Source organism: Centruroides sculpturatus, unplaced genomic scaffold (genome assembly GCF_000671375.1).
Source record: "Centruroides sculpturatus isolate CEXI.00-Female unplaced genomic scaffold, Cexi_2.0 scaffold179, whole genome shotgun sequence".
Classification (NCBI taxonomy): domain Eukaryota; kingdom Metazoa; phylum Arthropoda; class Arachnida; order Scorpiones; family Buthidae; genus Centruroides; species Centruroides sculpturatus.
This window is the reverse complement of record NW_019384425.1, coordinates 592,537-618,370: the sequence shown is the minus strand read 5'-3', so window position 1 is coordinate 618,370 and position 25,834 is coordinate 592,537. Positions and strand designations below refer to the sequence as shown.

The 25,834-nt window shown below is 32.5% G+C and overlaps 2 protein-coding genes across 3 annotated transcripts; one reads left to right on the top strand and one right to left on the bottom strand.

Moving 5' to 3' along the window:
• Positions 1-850: 850 nt before the first annotated feature.
• LOC111619542 (group XV phospholipase A2-like) lies at positions 851-20,360 on the bottom strand. 2 transcript variants are annotated; one of them, XM_023361284.1, is made up of 7 exons: positions 20,136-20,360; positions 7,476-7,632; positions 7,275-7,393; positions 4,937-5,035; positions 4,627-4,854; positions 2,527-2,821; positions 851-1,158 (listed from the first exon to the last, which is right to left on the bottom strand). In XM_023361284.1, the coding sequence occupies exons 1-7, from the start codon at positions 20,263-20,265 to the stop codon at positions 948-950; spliced, it is 1,239 nt and encodes a 412-aa protein (XP_023217052.1). In that variant the 5' UTR covers positions 20,266-20,360; the 3' UTR covers positions 851-947. The 2 variants fall into 2 exon arrangements, with proteins under 2 accessions (XP_023217052.1, XP_023217053.1); XM_023361285.1 differs by lacking the exon at positions 20,136-20,360 and adding an exon at positions 9,472-9,695 and having other exon boundaries at positions 948-1,158.
• Positions 20,361-23,861: 3,501 nt separating this feature from the next.
• On the top strand, positions 23,862-25,232 carry LOC111619526 (adenylyltransferase and sulfurtransferase MOCS3-like). Its single transcript, XM_023361256.1, has one exon. The coding sequence runs from the start codon at positions 23,912-23,914 to the stop codon at positions 25,112-25,114; it is 1,203 nt and encodes a 400-aa protein (XP_023217024.1). The 5' UTR covers positions 23,862-23,911; the 3' UTR covers positions 25,115-25,232.
• Positions 25,233-25,834: the final 602 nt, after the last annotated feature.

Here is a 25,834-nt window from a genome sequence, read left to right as displayed (position 1 = left end):
AATGGAAACGATGCCTCCTCACATATCTTGGTGAAAACACTTTGTATGGATTGCTTTACTATATATGTAACAGGTGTTGCCTACAGTGCAGAAAGCATTTGGTATATACACAATATATTTTCCACATGCGGAAACTCTCAGAGTGTTCCTTGTATCATCCCATAAACCTGACAAGTTATTTGACTGATAAAGTGCAGGAGACATCCTAATCACTCTGGTCATTAGCCTACTGCTCTTGATATCCAGAATCGAATCCAAGCAAGACAACTCCTTAGGAATTTTTCACAAGCAGTCGAGTCCTGTCAAGGGCATGTTTTGTCCTGTGGTATTATTTGTTCATTTTCAAGATTAAATGATCCCATCTTTCCTGAAGTGAATTATGAAGATGGAAAGCTCTATTATATATCATATAAAAAATCTTACCACTACTATCACACCTGTAAGTGGAATGTGTGGAGAAACCTCACATCCAAAACAAATCAGGTTTCTATGCTATGAAGGAGAGTCCCCTTAATTTTCTTTGGTTGACCGAACAACAAGTAATCTAATGTTAAATACTTTAATGCATTGGATGTCTGCTGTCTTGAAATGCAGACACCCAATATTTTCAAAGTAGTGACTTTCTGTAGTAATCTACCAGTTGTCACATTTACAATCCTCAGTTGTCACTCTTTTCGACTGTTATTGTCTCATAGCACAAGTCCTTTAAGTTGAATTAACTGGGAAAAATTGCAGATTCCTAAATTGATCTGCTTGGATGTAGTCGTAATCAAACAATTACAATTGAAAGAAGTAATTTTTTGGGAATTTTTTTTATTCTACTGACTATTGTAGCATTCACAAAAAACTCTAAAAACGTTTTTAAACTTTATTTAGCAGGAAAATAGATAGAAACTTTATACAACACGAAAATAATTTATATAACAATCGTCGGTCGCGGAGAGAGATCACAGCGTTAACACTTTTTGAATATAAAACAGTACTTGCGGATCCGACAGAATGGCCATGTGATCCACATTCTGGAATCCTTTGTGATAGACTTTGGCTTTCTGTTGGTCCTGCCAAAACAGGCAACCTCTGAGACTCCTCATGTTGACGGTGCCATCTCCGTCACCATAAGAAATGGTCGGCTGTTCTGAAAAATCTGCATAGTATAACCTGCAAACAAAAATGAAAGGTTTATACAAGTAGAAATTTAACTTGGTAATAATGAATATTACGTCATGTGAATTAATAATTAACAGCAGCAGTAATTTAGACTGATTTAATCCAGTATTTATTTGGCTTTTATATCGAGAATTGACAGTAGGAATGTTAACTTTATAGGTAAATATTTAAAATAATTATTTATATAGTCATCTGTCAAAATACCAGACAATCAAATGGAGAGAGCTCACAAGAAATTTGCCACCACAAGCTTGTCGTTCTTGTTGCAATGCCTGCTCGCCATATCACAAGGTCCGATTTTTGTCTTTGCCTCTCCCCGTGAGCTATTTTATTTGATCACTACATTAACTAGAAGCCACAAACAACATCCAGGGACAGTATATAGGGTTTCCATATAATAATGTACCAACAATTTTTGATGTAACTTAAACTCAAACATATTTTCCCTTGTACCCTCTTACCCTTCAATAGGTCTGTGATCATCATTTTTTCTTTGTTAATAGTCCATATTCATGCATAATGTAAGATAAACACTACAACTCTATTACCGACATTCCAACTCTGGGTTGGAACACTGACAATATACATGGTTATGGCACTTTTGCGTGCAATTTTGTAATCATTCCAAAACATTCTTCAGAAGTGGCTTGATAATGGGAAATTTAATACAGCCACAGAAAAATTTAGATAAACTTTAACTTGAAGATCAAGAGGTAAAAAAAAATTTTCCAAGTTAACAAGGTTTTACTGTGTTTTTTATATTTTAAATTAAGTTAAAATTCAATTAACTCACAATTTTGATTTTTAAAGAACAGTATTCTGATGACTTGTTTAAAAAACAAACCTCCTACTCAAAACTCTTGTAATGCCCACAGAATAATTTTTTCGTGGCTTTTTTTTTTTGCAATTTTCATCGAGTCCACCACTGAAGTGTAGGAGATGAGAAATAGGACCCGACATATCTGAAAATTCTTCAGGTTCTAACAAGATGTCAAAATTTTTGACATCTCAGAGAACATTGAACTCAAGATTATTGTAAGCGGCAGGCTGATAGATGGAGAAGATTACAGACATCTTAGTTTGTGTAATGTGATAAGAAGTTTAATGTATGTCCCACATTGATCCTACCATCTAGTATCAAAGCAATGTTATGAAAATGTACATGCAAGTATCTCTCCCAATTTTGGGCAAGAGTAAAGACAAAAGGATTGTTGCTCACATAAATAAGATAATGGACATCACCAAGTTTCTGATAGTGCTGTCTTTATATTGAGTGAATTTTTAAGACCATGAATTACCTTATATATTTCTCCCAACTTAACAAATAATCTAATAATACTAATAATAATAAAAGATTACCTTTCAATTGTGCTGACGTTTGCTCCGTGTAAACAATGTATCTCGACTCCTGGAGGAGTCATGTTGTGAATGAGTCCACGGACATCCTTCCACATTTCCCATCCCGTCGTGTAATTGATGTCTTCAAAAAACTGACGATAGTCGTCGACGGTATAATTTCTTTTTGGGGTGCTCACCAAGACATCGTCTTTGCTCCAGAATTTGTCGGAGGGAGCGACGAATGCCAAACTGGGAGAGCTTCTCTGTTCCGGTCTCACTGTCAACGGATTAATGACGACCACTCCGAGATTTTCACCTGAGTAGAACAATTATAATATTTAGACGATTATCATTCATTCACCTAACTTTTAAGTGAAAAAAATTATACTGTATTTAAATTTAATCTGTTCATAAACTAAAAATAAAGATTAATGCAAAGCTTTGATGTCATCTGTAATACCCCTTTTAATTTTTTCTAGTAAATTAAAATTTCCATTTTAAATATCTGAAGACCAAAAAGTGTGTTCTAATATTTTATATGCAGCACTGTACAGTAAGTGCTATTTGGTAAACTAGATTTTAATCCATTCTTCAGTGCAGCCTTAGAGTTGACCAATGCACAGGATAGAAATTACACTTCATCTAAGCCTCTACAATAAAGTTCATTTGGATTTAAATTCAGATGATTCTCTACAGCAGTACATTGAAATTTCATTACAAAAATTTCAAAGTATTTACTGTGCATTCTTGTTAATCCAAACTAATTATGTATAGAGTCATTTATACAGTATGTAACTTCACTAATCAAAAGAGGAAGCCAAATAAGGCTACAATATGTTACAGTTCACGTGTATAGTTATGTTAGTGTGCAGTACACATAGCAAACCCTCAATTTAATGGACTAATTATGGGAGAGAAACAAATGATTTTGATTAAGCAGAAATTAAGTAGCATGTATTCAAATTTGTGAACATGCTATTCGAATTCAATGATCAAAATGTAGGAAAAAAGATCAAAGATCACTTTGGATAACTGGTTTGTTAAATGGCCAGATGGCGAAGCAATTAAGGTGGCAGCCTGCCACTCTGATGACTTGAGATGACTTGAATCCAAATGAGGAATCAATCTCAAAAAACTTCCGGGTGGACCATCCCGATAAATTCCTGACATGTTGAACCATGTCCATTTATCTGGATGGACCCCAATATGCATGGGCTTTCTAAAATAAGTCCTCTTAGTATGCACAGGATGGGAAGGGTATACAAGAAAAAAATATTGGTATCTGTTGCTGTGTAAAGAACAAATTTTCATTTACATTACTTGTTTATTTATTAAAACAAACATTGAAATAGAACTATAGTGGAACCTCGCATAACGAGCAAAATAAATTGGAAAAATTTGACTCGCTTATTGAAGGATGTTTCACATAACGGGTGACAAGGAAAGGGAAAAATCCTGGATTGTGCACATGCTCCATTAGTCTGTGTTTAGCACTCGTTTTTCCAAACTTGTGTTCGCACATATTAGGAATAAACATCGACAATCGTAGTCCGTTATATAATAAACAAGCCATCTCCTACTAAATCTAATGACCAATTCCAAATTGAATTTTAGAAATGTCTAAATTAAAAATGACTTATTTAATAAGAGATGGCAGCATAACTGCCTACCTCTAGCCAAATTAATTTATTTCTAATATTTAATTATAGCCTTTACATAGCCCAAGAATTTGGTATAATGTTTGGCATCTTCATCAGACATATCTCTGATTTTTTTTTTTGTTTTCTGCAAATCGTATTTGCATTTCAGGTTGGTTTATTCCATGCTAGAAGAAAAGATGATGATTTCATGCTCCTTAACAATGCACATTGTACAATTTTCTTTGAATAAAAGTTATACATTAAATATTTGAATATTTTTTCGGCGTGGAACGCATTATTGTATTTTACATTAATTTCTATGGGAAAAACTGTTTTGCACTACGAGTAAGATTCTGGAACAAATTATGCTCGTTAAGCAAGGTTCCACTGTAAATGCTAGTTTTTTCATTTTCGTTTCTGACATTTAAGATCACAAATGTATGTAAGATCAAAGATACAATTAAAAATAAATTGATCTTACCAGAAGCAAATACTTTCAGTGCTTTAACGGCTCCGCCCCAAGCTCCGGCAAGCGAAATTACTCCACTAACGTATTTGTCTTTCCACGCTTGACTCTGCTGATTTAATAAATAGAGAGAGACAGGACATCCCATACTATGACAGATTATGTACACTTTCTGTCTACCGTTCATTTTGTACGTTTCCACTATGAGATTTTCTAAATTTTCTAAATAATCTTTAAGTTCATCTAGTAAATATAAAATAAATAAATAAACATGGGAACAAAACATTAGCTATTTTTTTTTTTTATTTTGAAACACAATACTCACTTGGAGCTTTTCTAAAATCATATGGTGCACCTCTGACATCTACGCCTCTCGTATAACCTTTACTTACTAACATATTCACAATGGCACTAAAGTAAGTACCTGAAACAGATTATTTACTTTGTTTATTATTATACATCAAATTATATCAAATTTTATTTATTTTGCATATATACAATGTATTTTTTTCTTTCCAAATTTGACCCTCAAAACCAGCCCACATCCTGTAAGGTAAAGGTTGGGTTCAGGATCAAAGTATCCTCCTAGTTTAACAATCCAAATGAATTCAGATGTATATATATATAATCTAATGCCATTGCTAAGGTATCTTGTGTGTGCATGCATGCAAGTTCTGTTTTCTGCAGTCATTACAAAATAGGAATTCATGGTATATTTGCACTATTTTCTGATTGGATGGTACAAAGAAGTTTTAATGGCAAACACAATTCAAACGTTCAGCAATGTTATTTATTAATGTCCATACAAGTTCATTCTGATGAGAAACTTGTCACTATTGTGCACACTTAATCGCGCACTATTTATTATCCACATAAATATATAATTATAGTACTACTACTTTCCGGCACGTGGTTTACTACTTCAAATTAACATTTTCAGCTGCTTAAGTGATCAAAAACATTTGCTTAAATTAGTAAAGTACAAGGTGGAAAGAAGTGAGACAGAGAGTACTTTAATTATTGTTTCAGCTTTGTTGATATTTTTATATAAATATATAATTTCAGCATTAAAATTTGGACTGTTCGGCTAGCAATTTCACTCTCTCAATATAACATTTTGTTTCCATTTTATTGGTCGGTTTGTAATTCAAATCGAGCACTTAATTAGGAACGTCTTTTGGCACCGCTCAATGGTGCCACCCGTGCACCCTGCTGCACATTATAAAAACAGGTAATTAACATAACATAATATGATAAATAATTTACATGTACAGAAAATTAGTTTGTTATAAAAAGGAAGAACTTACAAATGAATGAAAGTCCATCCTGTTTGTCATTACACAATCAAAATTCAATTACTATGATTTGCTCACGTCTAAAATGAACATGAAACTGAATGTAACATCAAACTGAAGTATATCAAACAGTAATTATGTACAGTAACAATGTCTACACAAGAGTGAGTGAAAGAGTCATGTAATTTGGCAACAATATTCTTGTTTACAATTCAAAATCATATGTTTAGTAATTCAAAGATAGTGAAGAGGTCAAAAATTTAATTCTAAATATATATACAGCTGTCCCTTGATAGTACGACGTTTTGTAATCCGACATGCTCAGTAGTCCGACGCACCTCCCGTCAAGGTACCCGTCCCCGTTACGTGTCTGCTTGCACAGAAGCATGTCGCGACGTGAATCTCCCCACCCAATTCTTACACGATGACACACATTTCATGTGTTTTCCATGAGCAGTTCTGTTCGAACAGTTGGAGTAGGGAATATTGTAGGCTACTGCTAGCAAAACAATGCCAAATATGTAATCATTTTCGGTAATCCGGACACTTTTGGTAATCTAACACCTCTTTGGTCCCATACCTGTTGGATTATCAATGGACAGCTGTATTCCAATTTAGGAGGTGCAACTGTGATAATTTAATACAGTAAGTATTGCAATAACGAACAATGACCGAGAATGTTGAATATTAGAAAATTCTTGAGAATTCCATAATCCCGAGTCTGCAGGTGTATAGGAACACGACCAGTAATTCAGGGATCCAAAACTTAGTTTAATTATGTTTATTTTGGTTGATTACATACATAAATAGATCCATTTCAGGCAGACTTACATTTTACAGCTCCTCATCAGTAGGAAAGGTTTAAAATTTTTCTAGAATAAATATTTTTCAGCTGCCTTAAAGTGATGTACTCTTAAGTGACGAGATGTTTGTCGTACCGAGTTTAATGGAATTTACACACGTTTATCTTGTTCTTACTCAATTTGTTCACTTTGTTTCTGTGTCTTGTTTAAATTTATACATAAAGTAACAATAAAGATTTTAAAGATAAAATGAGACCTTGAAGCATGCCACGAAGGCAAATGAAAGAAAGACGACAAACAGCATTCTCTATTTGTGGCCGGGCCAAAAAAGTAGGTAGGGTGTCAAGCCCTGAGCCTATGCCAGACTACCTCCAGTCACTTGTCGAAAAAGAGGTCTGAGAGAGATCTGAATCGCACAAACTAAGCGAAAACTTGCCACTGCCAACATTCGGTCTCGGCTTGTCTACTTAGCAGAGCAACACCATATTACTAGCCCACCGTACACCAAAATTTAATTAAATTTGACAAAATTCAAAGAAAATATTTAAAAATCCAACATACTTACTCGGAGATATTTGACTCGGATCTAAAAACTCTACTGTCGACGTATTTCCAAATCCAGGAACTCTGATATCAACTCCCGGAGCATTTGTCGTCATCCTGGTTTTGTTATCGTAAATTAGCCTTCAAGAACAAACAATTAAAGATTCACAGACATTATAATCTTTAATTTTCAAAAATAAATCAACAGATAAAATTCACTTACCTCATATTATCCACCCAACAATCTAAAACATAAGGCAACAATAATTCTAAATTCAACCATAAGTCAAAATAATTATCTGTCTTTTTATTGCAAAAATAATGAACAACTTCTGGTTTATCCAATTTAGCTTGGAGTTGGCTACCTCCATCTCCTGGCACTAGAAAAAACATTTTACCATTATAAATACATTCTTATTGGCTATAACAGCTAATTAATACAGTAGAACTCTGATTATCCAAATTAATCCATTCTGCAGGTGATTCTGATAAGTAGATTAACATATAAAGAATGATATTACAGGATAGCAGTACAGTATTCTGCATGTACCATATTTATTTATTCATCGATGCTTGAGTAGCATCCTACTGATCATTTGGATCTATTGTGGCAAACTGCAGTATTGTGTCGCCATTTTTCTTAATGTCAAACAGTAGTTGATCCCACATCATATTTTTCAACAATGTTTCCCAAATTCTGTTCCTCGATGTATTGACAATATTGGCTTTTTTATCACGATAAGAACGATGCAGTTTCGTTTTTGCATGTTTACAGACACAATCAGAGTCATGTTCACAATGAATGTAAGAGAATTGCAGTGTGATATCAGTGGGGGGGAGAGAGGAGAACAAGCAATGATTTAGATAATTGGATGTTCGATTAATTGGTGTTCTGATAATCAGAGTTCTACTGTACTAAGAAATTTCAATTAGAGATAGCAATTAAACTTAAATGAGATTCGGCTTAAGCATTAGAAATAAATTTAATGCAGTTGGCCTGGAGCAGAAGTGGTACCAAAATGCCACTTCCACTTACTGTGCAGCTGCATTGGACATGATACCCAGACATCTGTTCTACCTTTGCTTTCGGACCAATTTAGGAGATATAACCATACCTTTGAGAATCAATGTATATATATAGGAAGGTGCCAATGATGGTTTTCTATATACAGATGTATTTATCCTGCCAGTGCCCTTTTATATATGAATATCCAGGAAATGGACATGGTGTACTTGTTTGACTCCCAGCTTTACTCCTACTTTGTTCACAATGATATTGACAAATGGAATGAGACAGAATTCCACAAAGAATCCAACTAGCATATCAATGTATCTGAACATAGCAGAGATGTATTTAGTAAACTCTTGCACTACACTTCAGTACTACTACAGTCTCAACAAACACCCAAACTTTGGCACATTTACCCACAACAAACCAAATAGATACTTCCCCTCATTCGTGAATAAATCTTCCCATTAAATGTAAGACAACAAACAGTAGACTCCTTTAATGAAATAGCATTTTTGTATTATTTGTCATGTGTACTAGGATGGAGTCAAAGATACTAAACGTTGTACTAGGCGTTACCAATAAAGTAAACCAGTTCCATACTCATAATAACTGAAAGGAGGAAGAACGGACTAATTAATGACAAACAAGGTACGAAAGAACTATGCATGTCCAAAAGTCAGCGAGTCAAGATAAATACGCCCCTAGATTTCAAATAAAATTCTTTAAATGTCAAATTTTTGGGCTCTAATTTAGTTAATTTTAATTACCAAAACAATCAAGTCTGAATAGCCGGGAGCTATAGGGGAATCTCTATCAAACCACTTCCTCAACACAGGTATTTAAACCCGATCTCAACATCTGAGGATGGCTTATAAAAGTAGATTAAGATCTTTTAGCTTAATCTAGTCAGGGTTTGACACCAGGTAAGATAAAAATTTGCATCTTACCTTGCAATAAATTTGCATCTTACCTCTAAAAAGGAGGGCTAATTTATATGAGCGAGGAGGTTGAAGGTAAGTGATAGGAGTCCGATCTTTAAAGAAAGTTCCAATAGACAGCTTAACAAATAACAACTAAAACTTTAACGGAATGACAAAAATATACATAAGAATACAGTGACATGGTATCTAACAATCTATCCATTCTATTCCTAACAGAAATATATATTCCCTAACAGAGAGAGAGTTTATAAAATATATTATATTACCTCACTAATAACTTGTCTTATACCAATTCTGTTTGATGGGCGGAAGTTCCAATCCCAGGGAGTATGGCACACAAATTCGTAATAAGAGGATACTAGACGATGTGTGCAGATTTTGGCACATATCCCTTATTTATATCCCAGATCATATCCAATGGAGATTTGGATATTTTGTCATCTGACAATAATCTGTTTTATTAAACATGTAGTCATCCAATGAATAACTACTTTTGAAGTAAGTTTTTGAAGGAAGTAAGTTGGTGGGAAAAGGAAATAAACTTCCTTAATTCCTCTCCTTTTTTCTTATAACTGATAAAATGCTCAATTTTTGTGACTAAATATTCTTTCGAATTTGTACAATAATTAATAATATTTAAAANCATCTCTGTCATTAATCAGTGTATACCTGTATTAGCTATGCCAATGGTTCCCAAACTTATTACGCCTGTGGATCCTTTCTCATAGCAAAAACTTGACCATGCATCCCTGAAATTAATTTGAATGCCATCAGTGGTTCCAAGGACAGGCAGGGGTCCATAAGAACCACTTTGGGAAGCATTGAGCCTAATTTAAACTACTCAATATATTTTTATAAAATTAATTTCTTAAAATCTTTCATCTATGAAAGAATTATAATTATGTATGCTCAATTTTTAACTTCTAAAATTACTTTAATTAATCATTAAAATGATTTATCTTAAAAAAGTTTTTATCAATAAATTACGCTTAATCGTATTTTAGACTTGATTTCTAATAATAAATCTCTCCAATTTATCTATAAATAAACATCGTGTTAAAGAAATTACCTCATTTTTTAAGTTTAAACATAGTAAATTTACACAGTAAAAACAGAAATCCGATATTTTATTTATTTTTAAATTTAATAAACAACTTTCGGATGTCTGGTTTATTTTCAAATTCAATAATACCAGTAAAATAGGGCAACTGATACATATTAATATTTCATATTAATTAACAAAATGCGTTTTAGAACAGCAATTCTCAAACGCATCCACCAAGAAAATTGGCACACATCTCCAGGCCAAATCTAAATAATTCTCTAATCCAAGATTCAATTTTGCAACTGTTATTTATGCAAAAGATACATGACAAAATAAGCCATTCCCTCATTAACTAACTCCCGAATTCATTAATTAAGTAGCATTGAATTAGCTACTGTTTGCATCGGACGACAGACCTTGGATTGAAGTCCATCCTGGACCATAAAATCCAAAACCCGAAGGAAAACGAAAGCCGTTATAAGAGGTCATTAATCACACTTTCGTGCAGATGTTGCATTGAGTCGTATTCTGTCACTACACGTGCAGCCGTGAAAGAGTTATTCTAGAACAGTTTTTCAGAAAACAATCTGTTTCGTATTATCGGTTTTAAAACAACACCTGTCGTACGAATAATTAAAATATTATTCTTTTACCCTAGTAAACTAAAAATTATTATTGTATTAAAATATATAAAACAAACTGTAGATAATAAAAATTTAAGATAAAAGATGACTGTCAATTTTCTGACATCTCTTAGTCCAGAAGAATTGAATAATGATATTTAAAATTTCCAGAAATGCCATACTCATTTACCGAATGACACAGATTGTATTTTTCATATTATCTACTAATTTGCATTGTTTACAGTTGTTTAGATTCCTTTATTCTATATCAGGGCCGATCAAACCTCATCACGACAGGAGCCATACATTGCCTATCAGAAATAAGAGAACTGCATTCTCTATTGAAACTGTATTTTATATAGAAGAGCCATATGAGGCTATCGTACGGCAGTCTGACCACTGTGGTTCTATACAGTTGTTATCTAAAGTTTAGGTTTAAGTAAAATGAACTAAGGATTTTAAAAAAAGGTGTGCCGGTGATATCAAATGTAAACACCAACTGATATTTAATACATGCCTAATTTAAGTAAATACTTTACCGATATAGAAAGCATGCGATTAGTGGTCCAGGACGTACAATTGATTTATGTAACTTTGGTTTGATAAAGCTTTGTAACTAAGCATGTCATAAAAAAAAAAAATATATCAGCACTGAACCTGTAATTAAATTTTCACATTTTTATTGTTCTTTTATGGTCTGTAACTATAATAATTAACCCCCCCCATATATACAGATACAAAAGTTTGTATTAAAATAGAAATATCACTATGATTATTAAAATAAAACCTTTCGTATAAACAAATTTATCCTTCAATTTAGTCTGACTCATAAATTTCCGCTTCAATAAATTTATTGTCATGAAATGACAGCATATTCAGTGAAGCATTATGACAATGCAATAAATATAGTCATTTTGGACAATATAATTTATCGAAGCATTACAATTAGACCATTCAAACAATTCCTGTTTATTTTTTACCAAAAATATCATTTACGATTAACAACTACCAAACTGCTTTTGATATTTAAGAAGTCGGGCAGAACGTAACCGATTAAGACGTTTGAGATCTAAGTAAAAGTCAGAATTTTAATTGACTTGAGCTTAATTAACCGGGTTATTTCCAGGCTACAATAATAATAGATAAAAGACAAAAGGTTTAAAAAGCCTCAATTTATAAGGTTCATCATGCATTTCACAAGAGATTGCTTTAGAAATCTGGTATCTTTCTTAAAAGTTAAGACTTCTAAAGAAAATATGGCAGACATTGTGGCTTGAAGAAAGGAGAACCCGACATTGGTCAAAATCAATTGTAATGCCATCTGAAAAGCAAATATAGTTCTTGTCAAATGTAAGAAAATCCTTGATTAAACCTGTAATGAGCAACCTTTCTGGATATGGGCCACAAGTGAACTTTGTAGGATACTGACCAACACTATAACTGCCAGTATTGTAATTACTAATATATATGCAAACTAGTAATTACTATATATAGTTTATTCTCATCTTTTTACCAGTCAAATTTAGTTTAAATGTTCTTTGTCATAAATATAACCTTAGAGTTGCGTAATGGACAAGGGAGAAAATGGGAAAACAAAATACATTGTAGGCCTAATAGCATTAAGGGCAGCATATTAGGAATTCACGGAACACACGTGGCTCACGAGCTACTCTTGACAGATTTAAACAGATGACGAACCAAGCATAGTTGCTTTACTATCTTTTAAAGCAGAATTATACTCACTTATATTAGATGACTGTAAATAATTCAGTCTGATAACCAATGCTTTAATATGCCTCAAACCTCTGTTTCAGACTCAAGCTGAAGAACTGTTAATATAATACCATAAAATTATAATGGAGCTAAAAAGTTCATATATGCTCATAGCTTTTCTATGTTTAGATATGTAAATAATTATGTTACAACTGCATTACATATAGCCTATACAAGTAGTAGACTAAGCGCACACCCTGCACCATTGCAGGATTAATTCTAGGAAAGAAGAATCAATTGACATTTCTTAGCAACATCTCTGTCATTAATCAGTGTATACCTGTATTAGCTATGCCAATGGTTCCCAAACTTATTACGCCTGTGGATCCTTTCTCATAGCAAAAACTTGACCATGCATCCCTGAAATTAATTTGAATGCCATCAGTGGTTCCAAGGACAGGCAGGGGTCCATAAGAACCACTTTGGGAAGCATTGAGCCACACGGAACATACAAAAACAAAATACCTTGGTAAATATGTAGATCTATAAATTATTTGGATTAGAATCTCATGTATAGAACTCCAAAGTCTAGAGATAATTTTAAGAAGTTAATTATAAGTTTACAGAATTGTAAATATGACAGAACAACAGATTGTTATTAGTAATATTTGTATTTCAAATTCAAATCTAAATTTAAGTATTACAAATGATACAGCATTGGAGATAAAATACACATCTTTATTGTATTCAGGCTTAAACGATTAGATAAAATCGTTAACATTTCCGTTCGATTTGTTTGTTTATTACATCAACTCAGCAAGTTTAAAACAAACAAAATAATAAAATCTTTTAATAATTTGGAGGAGAATTAGTGTTTACAGTGATATATTTAGTTTTTAGGATAAATATATGTAAACAGGAAATTAGCTAAGAAAAATAATGTAAAAATTTCCTGTTAGAAATAGATTTAAATTATTATTTAATACTTACATTTGTTAATTCTTTTAATATTTAAAAGGATAAAGAAATATAAACACTGGACTTAAATAAAATTACAATATTTACTGTTTCAGAATGTAAATAGTGTAATTTCCAAAATCTAGAAATTAAACTAAACTTTTCCTTAGAAATTGTTAACATAATCACTCAGATTTTATTATGTTTACGTTTGATAACGATCATACGACACTGCCAGATTTTTATTTTGGGTTACGACATGGCTAATTAATTACAAAGATATTATGTAATTTGAATTAAAGATAGGTGGTCTTGGCCTTTATTGTGTATTAAATAATTTCTGATTATTATTTATAATTATTTAGTGACAAATAGTGGCACTATATCAAAGTTTGAGTGTACATTGCATATATTATTTGCTTCTAAGTCATCAATAAAGTATCTTAAAAAGAATTATGTAATGCAATCTATACATAAGTTTAGAATTTGACTTTAAAAGTCATATGATTTGATGGTGATTATGCCATTTCCAATGAAAGATTGTACATTTAGTAATTCACAAATGCCAAAAAGTGTCTATTTAATACAGGGTCTTCCAAAAACAATGCTACCAATTTAAATTATTGTAATTATGTTAATTATTATCGAAAATGTTGTAACGTATATTAAAACATTGAAAAACTGAAGTTTTCACATTTGCCCATTGCAATTTCTCAATGCGTGCATCCCATGCCACATGATGCACATCTGACTTGTACCCAAATTCTTCCCACTGTCACTATGGCATATCTGTTGTCACTCCTCCCGAAGCAGCCACAATTCAACAGCTCCTGCAGATTACTCGTGTTGCTTGATGACGAGCGATTCCGACTTTGCAAACCGCAGAACGCAAAATACCTTCTCTGTTGCAGAGTAGCCATTTTTGTTTACCACCTCTAGGAATTGCTGTAGCCAACCAGAAGTTTGGATGCAGATGAGAGATGAAACTTTGAGAGTTACATTGTAGATTGACGTATGCCACATACTTTCCAGATAATTATTAACATAATTACAGTAATTTAAAATGGTAGCATTCATTATGGAAGACAGTGTATTTATGGGGATGTTCTATTCACAACTAATCATTGACTGTTTACAAGAGTGGTGTTATTTAGGTGGGTGTTTAGGTCAAGGTTCCAACTGTATACTAAATCTTTTTTTAAAAACTTCAAACCGTTTGAAAATACCGTAACATTCTACAGTGTATGACAGTTAAACTCAACCAATAAGACAAAAATAACATATTAATCTTTGCACTTAGCTACATCAACATATTTTAATGAGCAATTATGTGTCAAATAGAATTTGAAAATAATCCAGAGTTTATATTTTTTTTTATAATTAACTTTTATCATTTTATAAATATTGATAATATTAATCTCCGTACATTGACAACGTCTAGTTGATAAAAAAGTATCAATATTTATCACACGTTAACACGCTCTTTGGTAAAGGAAGCAACAAATGCCAAACGTAAGCAGATGCAGTTAAGTAGTCGTACTTAAGACAACATCCAAAAAATAAGTTAAAACTCCTTTTAATTAAATAAATAAGCCTTTATTTAATATTATATAAATTTTTTCGAAGCTTGAAGCATCATCTTCAAATGCATCAAAGTATTTCATTCAAACAAAACTCTCAACACACTCAAAAATACTGTAGAACACATTTTTGAAGTTAAATTATGACTTTTTAAATTAATTAATTACTTTTTAAGATAAATGTTGATATTGAAAGGATCTTCAACATCAAAAATTTATATACATTAACTCCACTAAAGAAAGGAATGTGTTATATTTAACCTTTCTGGACTTTTATTAGAGCTGACTAAAGGCTATATATAACACAGGTCTGGACGACTATTGTTAAGAAAGATTCTTTCGTGAATTAAAAACTTTAAAATGAGTTACATTTTATCAAAACATTTTACATATATATAACATTATAATATTTTAATAAGTTAGCATCATTAATAATCATTATTATAAAAATATGGGTTATTAATGTCTACGTGCTTTGTATGAAAACTGAGTTTGACTCCAAGTATAACTTTCACGTAATTCTGAGTTTTGATTGAAGTTTGGAGAAGTCTAATGGCCTTTAATTAAAGTTATTGCAATTAAAACAGAATAGAAAGTCGATATTATGAAATACTAGTATATGAATGACAAATAAAAGCCAATGGCAGGATAAGACTTTGGATCTTCTAGGTACATAAGATTGAAAGCTCCTCTAGGTAATTTTACAGCAAATATGTAATTGAACTATAAAGTTATTTATAAATTATGATTTTTTTTTCCAATTTTGGGGTTTCAAAATACACATCTCACATGTCCAGTGGCAATTCAGCACTAACAGCAGCACTTTCTTACACAGAATCGTCAAAATCTAACATACTTAAAGGTATATTAAAATAATCCTTAATATAGAAAACAATATTACTAATTCAATTACTAATGGTACTAAATATTTAATTATTTGCCAAATAAATAAATAACTTGATGCTTCGTGTTGAATTACTAAATAAAAAATTTAGTAATTCAACACGAAACACCTGTAAGCAAAGTAATTTCTGTACTTTTTGCATATTCAATTATTAATTTATATGTTCATGAAAATTTAATAATGTTTAAAGTATGAAATGTAAATCAAACAGAATTGATATGATTCAATTTAAATATTTAACCCTGCATTACAATGGATCTATTGGAATAAATATTCAGAGAGACTTTAAAATTGTGTTGAATTTTACCAATGTATTCAATATATTAGTTAAAATTTGTTTAATAAAACTAAAGGTGAATTCAAACAGTCAATCTGATTTAACAATAATTTACTAATAAAAGCATCAATACACTTAAACAATACAGGAAACAAAAAAAGCTAAATATCAACTGATATTTAAAAACTGATGTTTTTCAAGGCGAGATCATCTTCAGATCTACTTAAAAAAGTCTCATTCAATAAAAAAAAAAACATTTTTCTTATACTTTTCCTGTAGTTAAATTGTTATGTCGCTATTTTTTTATAGTTTTTGTGTTCGTAAGATTTGTTTTCTTTTTCGAAATTTCATTAACATTCCGAAAAGCATTCCATTTTTTAAGTAGACCTGACGAACAATCAAATAAAGATCTTGCAAATTAAATTAAGCAAGTAAAAAAAATTCCCTAAAGAACATTTTTTATTTATATTTTTTCTAAAGAATTATCTATTTTATTTTCTTGAATACATTAAATAAATTGAAGACTTAAGCAAAAAAAAAAAAAAAAAAATTAAAATTAATGTTGTAGAATAATTTGCAAGTTATTTTACGAACATGTTGAAGTTTTACCCTTAGGCAGACAACCTTAAAATACCTTTTGTAATGTTAAATCTATATTTGAACAAAATGGGGCTTAACCTCTCAAATTTATTTCCTTCTACACAATTATAAAACCTTGAAAATTTTTAAGTTTGATAAATAAACAATGAATCGGTCTCTCGATATATTTTTTTAACATTTAAAACATTTTTCCTGAATGATTATTTGGGTTATTAGGTGTATGTGCATCTCAAAAAACTTCATGCTTAACATCAACCTATATCATTACTCCATATTCTATACCAATTTTAGAAATGGGTCAAGGAAATACCAAAACTTTAGTGTATGCTACTACTAATACACACTTTTATATTAATAAACTACTACATTTTATATTTAGAATAATAAAAGAAAGTTTTTTTGAAATTCGAAGAATTAGCCAATAAAACTATTAACAAGAATTGCAAAACTCTTCACATGACAATGACTATGGTAACATTGGCGTCTGCGTACACGCAACTAAACTACAGTACAGCTGTAAGTTCAGTACAATACACAAAGAAACTTATACCGAAACTTATTTGAAATGAATAAACTTAGTATTTATAATATTTACATATATACGGATCAATGAATAATCAGATTTCATTTTAGTAAGCATGAACAAATGCGAGCAATGAACTTGACTTTCTTTGCTCAGCTTGTCGTGACTTAATTCATCTATTGGTGGATCAATAACAAGGACGAACGAGGTATTCGTCCTCATTGTTGGCTCATTAATAGACGAATTAAGACTTCGAGATTTGAATTTATCACCCAACAATTGCACTTTTCTCTCCGGTAATCTGGCAATTTTGATGAACTTCTATAATTTAAATTTACCGAAGTCAAAAATACTGTTTGTGTTTTAATTTGAAGAGAATAAGTGGAAGATATTTGTATAAAGTTCATAAACACTTCAGTTTTTATTATTGATTTTTACAATTTGATGAAGACAATGTTCGGCAAACTTAAATAAATTCATTCATTAACCAACTTGTAATGTCATACTTATATTCTCATACATTAAATAGATTTTTTTTATGTAGCTTCTATAAACTCAATCATACTAATAAGCCAAACTCCATTATTTTCAGCGTATATCTTCTTATAAACCAAAAATTAACCCAATTTGTGTGGATTATTATACAAATACAGTTTAACGACCATTAAAAACAGTTAAACGATACACATTTTAAATTAATTAATGCAGACTAACCATCTAAAAATATGTTAATTACATTAATAAAACAATGCTACACAGAAGTATCTCCAGACAATATTTTAAGATAAATTCCATATAATTAGCCTATGTATTTGATAATATGCCTAAAAACAAATTAAATTAATTCTGTATTAAATTATTAAATATAATTTAACTAATTGCTAACGTGTTTTATTTAGAGAGAACGGTCTTAAACTATTTATTTAGGGCATATTTATTTTAAGTTTCTAATTTAAAAAAAAGTCAAAATTCTCTTCAAGAACAGGCATTATATTGTCATCTTGTATCTTTTATTTAAAGATTAATTTTTAAAAAAGTTGAGTAATGTTTTATCCTGAAATTAATCCAGTTTTTAAGCTTATTTCTAATTAAAAATCACTTTTATTTCCTTAAAAATGCTTTATCGGTGATACTGATGTGCATTTTTTCTTTTCTTTCAGAGTAAAGATATAAGAACTACTGATTGAAATCAATTTTAAAACTGTCATAATCTATAAAAATATATCAATATTTAAAATGAAGTATTATTTTATTTTTTTCAAAACTTATCTGCTTAATTTACATACATGGACTTCCAGATTCTGATTTGCTTCCATGATCTAAAGATAAGGGTTCTTCCATAGATGGATATCTATAATTGTTCTCTTGAAAATAAATTGTAGTACTTGTTTGCATCTTATTTGAACATATTAAATTTATATATGTATGAAGTTGCATCAATAAACGATGTTGCAGCATCCAGACAACCATTTGTATTTGTTGAGCCTAATTTTAAAACACAACTTTTTATCAGTTTTTTCAAATAAGAAATGCATTACGTGACAAGTACAATATTTTTATGACATTTTATTATTGCATAAAGTTATGCAATAGAAAAACTTACATGTTGATGAGGTAGATTTAATGGATTAGTTAACTGACTAAGAGATATTGGTAATGAAAATTTTGACAACATTGGTAAGAGTGACATTCCAGGGAACTTTTTGCTAAATTTTTCCACAAGAGGAGAATTTCTGAAAAAAATTAAATCATTAAGTTAAAACTGAAGTATTTGTTTTAAAATATTTCATAGTTTTCTTCTTTAGAATTCATAAAAACTATATAAAAGTTTTAAATAAAATAGCTATTAGATAATATTAAGTCTTTTAGGAATTACCAAAAGTTATGTTTAACTAAATTATCACAATTTAAAAAATATAAAAAAACTAAATCATCTTCAGTTTTATTCCGTACCAGGAACAAAACAGTCTTCTTTTGCTGAGACATCCTTTTATTATAGGCTAAATTATCACATTAGCAATTAAACTAACCTGTCTTGAATACAATTTAATCTAGGTATGAATTTACTGCAAAATAGTTTAATCTTTCGTATATATATTGTAAGAGATTTATATTGATATTANTATATATATTTTGGATGCCGTCGGAGATTAGCAATTGATTGGTTTACTAACAACATTTCCAAGTGTATTTATTGATACATTTTAATAGATTATTAAAGACTAAATATAGAATTCGCAACACGGATTGCAAAAAAAGGCAATTTATTAATGTAAAAATTGCTTTTTTCGTTATAAAATTGCTCAACGTTGTTTTACTCGTCTTTTTCCCAACTTGGAAATTAAAATAATGAGCAAGGTTACATTTTTAATTATTAAAAAAAAAAACACTATAGATTATAACTTTGACAAACATTTCTGAGAATTAACAAGGAAATTCCATACAACAATTATTATTGTGTTTATAAGAAACAATGAATATAAAGACATACAATACAATGCCTACACTAGTTTAAAAACAGGCAAATTGAATTAATTTATATCAATTATATTATTTTTAATACCAGAGAACACTACACAAATGATAGAAGTTACTTGCAAGTCATGTGTAGTAAGTACAGTACTTTATAAGGCCATACTTTATAAGTAACTTACACCAGAATGTAAGTTTGTAGAACGTAATTAACGAAAGATAACTTTCTAATTTACCTAATACGACAGGATATCGTTGTTTCTTTGGTTTCCATGTGCGATTGTTGCGATAAGAATATCCGTCGACGTCTCGTGACCAGAAGCAAGCCTGGAGAAGTAACAACAACACGTACACCTCACAACGCATTACTAACGCGAATGGCGCTCCAGATGACGAGTTCGTTTTAAATCCGTCACTATTGGCCAATAGGAACGGTTGATCCGCCTGTACTCAGGTGACGTCACAAGTGTGATGTGTCAATTCTTTCGAAAGTTGACGTGTGACGTAGATTTCATTGTTAAGTTAACAATATGAATTCTTTTGTTTACTTTTGCGTAGTGTTTTTTCATGGCTGCTTACTTTTTTTAAACAAACTAAACATTTTAAATCATTGTAAGCAATTAAAATAAGCAAAATAGAGTATTGTTTTTTTTTAATTATTTATAATTAAAACACACACCACAACAATATAATTATATTCCTTTTTATAGCTAAAATGTGATAATTATCCGTAAAATTACTATGCTGTGTCATAATGGGCGATTGTTTGGGACCTCGAACACAAGGAAAGGCCCCACTCTAGGGTGCGGGAATAGATATTCAAATTAAAAATGATAAAGATTACAATGTTCTTATATGTTTGTGAGGAGCCTCAAAATTATTTACGTTTAGGGCCCTGTAATTTCTATATAAATGCATTTTTTGAATAATTAAAATACAACAGGCAGATTATTCTTTTAATATGTGTAATTTTTATATGTATGATGGCTCTAAATATAGACAAAATTGATACCATCTAGGGCCTCGCGCATCGAAAGGCCCAACTTTGGAATTTAAGCATATATGCATATATACTCATAAAGTGGGTTATATTCCAAAATATGCGGTGAAAGAGGCATATAAGGCCCAAAACAGTTACAAACGTGGGGCCTAATTTTTGCCGAATGTTATAAAAAAAATATACGAATAAAGGCCTTAAAAGCATATTTTTACCTCTTATTAATTTACAATTTAATACATGTTTTTTATATAAAGGAATAAATTTAGGGCCCAGTCCAAAAGACCCTGAGATTCTCCTCTAATTAGATTCGGCGCACGGTATTCTTTTTCAAATTGAAGTAGCGATATGTATTCTTTTCATGGTTAAAATAGACTACAATACCTACTTGTGTGAGTAGTGTCTGGTATTTTTATTTTTTTCAAAATGGCGGCGCACTCTTCTTCTAGTAAAATATGATATCTGTTAAAGTACAGTGTATTCAAAGTACGGTTAATTAACATAAAAGATAAGATTAAAGAGGCCGGCCATTAATTACATGCACAGTTTATGGGGAGGGGATTTGCCAAAAGTAAGTACAGTACAACATTGTACACAACAGGGAGTCACAAGTGACTCAAAAACTGTACACTTAATTAATAGACGAACCAAAATAAGTAAACATTTGTATTAATTATCTGATTTTATTATAAACAGGGATAATACAACCCTTCTAAAGCCATGTCCTATAGGATTTAACACAGAGGAAGAGTCTCCTATATATTATATATCATTGTTTGAAAGAGGAAGGTCCTTCTAAACGCCACAAGTTTAAATTCGATCCTAATTATAGAATGTATAAAGGGATATCAATGAAATTCTCGAGGGATTTTTAAAAATTAATTTGCTAGGCAATTTTGCAGGGGGGAGGAAACTTCCTGTTTATTACAAGGAATATTTTTACATAAAAATTACGCCATTCCTAAAATAGTCTTGCACATCCGAAAAACAAATGATAAAAAAGTTAGATAAGTGTGCCAGAGTTAATCTGTGCCAAATATAAGCTCTAGACAACTCTTAAATCCTACTGAATGCTGACAGATGAGGAAATTCCTGGAATAATTTGGTATAAAAATGTGGAAAACGGCGACAAAAGCACATTTACAAAATATATTTATAATTTTACTTTGAATTTTAGATGCTTTAAGCTGTTTTTTTAATTTAAAAGACAATAAAATTGTCAATTTATGAGTTATGCCACCCACCGTTCTTGCCGGGGTGAGACATATATACTTTTTAAATATTCACTAAATTTTTAGACGTGTATTGTATTTTTCCTGTATAATTTTTGAGGCCCCCTCGAGACCCTAGACGCGAGTCTATTGGGTAATCCACCAGTGTACATTCATCCCTATACCATTGTAGGTACAGGAACGGGGTGTTTTGCACGTAAGTTTGTCAAATTCAAATCTTTTAGTTGAGTTCTTCTTTGTTTATTTATCGGGGCCCCAGGCCCTCCCCGGTTTCGCTACTAATTTAGAGCCTTTGGAATTATCGATTTAAATTTTGAATTATTTCATAATTCTCTGAATAATCGGGCCCCGCAAGTAGCTTAATGGATAAAACCACTGGACACCGATGTTTGGTCATGGGTCTTCACTAATGAGCTGGCCATGTGTCTAACATCTAACCATGGCCAGTTTCTCATAGAAAGTCCTCCCCTTGGCGGGTCGCTCGTGCGTTGCGTTGCCTTATCTCATCAATCCTACATGGTTTGATCAGGCTCACAAGGGATAACCGAATGATGAGGGATGAGGCCCGATATATTCGGGACAGGCAGTCTACGAAAAATTCTCGACACAGATTTGAATGCGGTTTGCCTGAGTGGCAGGTCTTTACAGCTTCGGCCATCTTTGCGAAATCGAATTCGGACAAGCAACTCCAGAAATTTTTTATGGTCAGTCTGTTTCGGACGTGTCGTGCCCTGTTTCGCCCCACTGTGAATCTGGTAATACCCATAATGGGCTTGATAAAAAAAAGATTCTCTTCGTGCCCACGCTGAACCCACGACGAATATGGTAAAAAGCTCCTCTGTCTTTCGGCAGTCTTGCATCAATACAATTGATGTTGTGTGGAGGCTGTTGAACCCATTGAAGACCCCGAAACTGCCTGACGGATTTTCGGTTGGGTAGTATGCTGAATATGTCGGTCTCCATCCCCGGCTTTTTAGGCTTCAATGCCGAATGACCTTTCTCTATAATCTACTGGTATCTTTTTTCGTGAAGGAATCACCAGCACTGAGGCATCAAAGATCCGTTATTCTTGAGCCAGCTTAAACCTTAGAGGCGGAGGCAATCGCAGCTTCCTAATACTGTACTTTTTTTTTATTCTTTTCGCTCTGTGGACACTAAGAGTGTCTCATTTAGCAAGCCCATTATGGGTTCGGCCAGGCCCACAAAGGACGGTCGAGTGATGAAAGACGGGGTCCAACATATCCGGTCAGACCACTCCCTGAAAAATTCCTGGGGATTTTTCGATCCCGGGTCCCCCAGAGCGGTAGGCTGCTACCTTGACTACTCGGTCATTCATATTCTTCACTTTGTAATGATCAGGTTAAAATACAATATGGCCGCCGGTAAAGACCTCCTAATAGCGGACAAAATTCTCGGTCCCGACGGTGTCCGCTATTCGGAGGTTATACTGTACAGTACATATATTTATTTTTTGTTACTCTTTTTGCCTCACAGACGTAAGAGGACTTTTTACACACACCCATTACGGATTCCGCCAGGCCAACAATGGAGAAACGGTATGGCGACGAACCGAGTCCGATATACCGGATCAAACAGCTAACGAAATTAAACTATTATTATTACTTTAAATCTTAAATTATTAATTTAAATTCGTAGCTAATCGATTATTTTAACGAACGAAATTATAATTAATTAATAGCTCGTCTTCTTTAAAACGGTTTTCAGAGCGCCTCTAGTGTCAAGAATATAAAGTAGAACGAAGCCACGCTCGAATTCGAAGAGCATGGCGGAGGAAGGATTGAGTAGGGAGGAAGTGCAACGTTATAGCAGACAATTATTACTACCCGAGATTGGGGTCGAAGGTCAGAAAGCTTTGAAGAGTAGTCGTGTGTTGATAGTGGGTGCTGGTGGACTTGGATGTCCCGCTGGCATATATCTAGCTGCAAGTGGAGTTGGGAAAATAGGCATTGTAGATCACGACGTTGTGGAGTTGAACAACCTTCACAGGCAAATTCTTCATAAGGAGAAAACCATACAAACTCACAAAACCGAATCGTTCTCTTCTGCCATTAAGGAACTGAACAGTAGCATCTGTTGTGCCTGTTATCCTGTTCTTTTGGACAGCGAAAACATTAAAGATATCATAATTGACTACGATATTGTGATAGATGCTACCGATAACGTAGCAACTAGATACCTGCTGAATGATGCCTGCGTGATATATGGGAAACCTCTGGTTTCGGGTAGTGCCTTGCGATTGGAAGGACAGCTGACTGTCTACAATTACAATGGAGGACCCTGTTATCGGTGTCTTTTCCCCGTTCCTCCGCCTCCGGAAACGGTGACAAACTGTTCGGACGGAGGAGTCCTGGGAGTGGTGCCCGGTGTCATCGGAAGCCTTCAGGCACTAGAGACCATCAAACTGATTCTGGGATTGGAGACGTATTCCCGGAAGTTGCTCCTGTTCGACGCTCTTTCTGGTTTTAAGACCGTTAGACTACGCCCGAGAAATCCGCACTGCGGCGTATGCGGAGATTGTCCTTCCGTTTCGGAGTTGATAGATTACCATCAGTTTTGTAATAATGGACCGTGCGACAAGGTGCAAAAAATTAACGTTCTAAATGCCAAGGAACGCGTGTCTTGTGGTGACTATAAAAATCTACTGGACCGAGGTGTGCGACACGTTTTGGTGGATGTTCGGTCTCCCAGAGAAGTGGACATATGCCAACTTCCAAACTGTACTAATGTTCCTTTTTCAAAAATTGAAACAAAAGAAGAATTAGATAAACTTTCTCGTTATATTCAAGAAATAAAGGGCGAAACGCCCGATCCATTATTAGGTTTTGTCGTTTGTCGTCGAGGAAATGATTCCCAAAGAGCGGTAAAAATACTAAAAGAAAACTTAAAAGATGTTATATGGAGAGACATAGAAGGTGGATTGACGGCTTGGGCAAATGAAATCGACCCATCGTTTCCAATTTATTAATAATTAATTTATTTTGTTACCACGAATGAGATACATCAAAATTTTTTGAACTAAAGAATAAATTGTAATTTTCTAAATTAATGAAATTTAATTTTTAATTTACTATTTTCAAATAAATCAAAGTTATAGTAGAGGATGCTTATTATTATCACTTTGGCATATGCTTCAAATTCATAACTACTGCATTGTTATTTAATAGAGAGGTTGAGGCGCACATTTTAAACGTGTACGTGTGACGTTCGGCGCCGCTTTCCCGTAAGCCTAAAAGTTTGACAATGGTGTTTGGATAGTCGGTGGAATCACGCTCGACATTCCAAACACCATCGTCAAACTTTTAGGCTTACGGGAAAGCGGCGCCGAACGTCACACGTACACGTTTAAAACGTGCGCCTCAACCTCTCTAATGTTTACTGATAAACAGCAACAAGTATACAGGTGTATTTTGTGATTTAAAAGTCACAATTTAAAGAAGGGGATATACATACCAATGTGTATTATAAACCAGAATACATTCCTTTATTCATTCCAGCTCACTCAAATGATCCATTTAGATATAAAGTTAGATTTATATTGTTACTGTATTTTGATGAGTATAAGTCGCACTTTTTTTTACTACTTTTTGGGGCTCAAAATCATGGTGCGTCTTATACTCGACAGGTAACCATTTTTACAGTGAAATTACCTACAGTAGTGGTCCACTCTAGGGACCAGCCTGTGCAG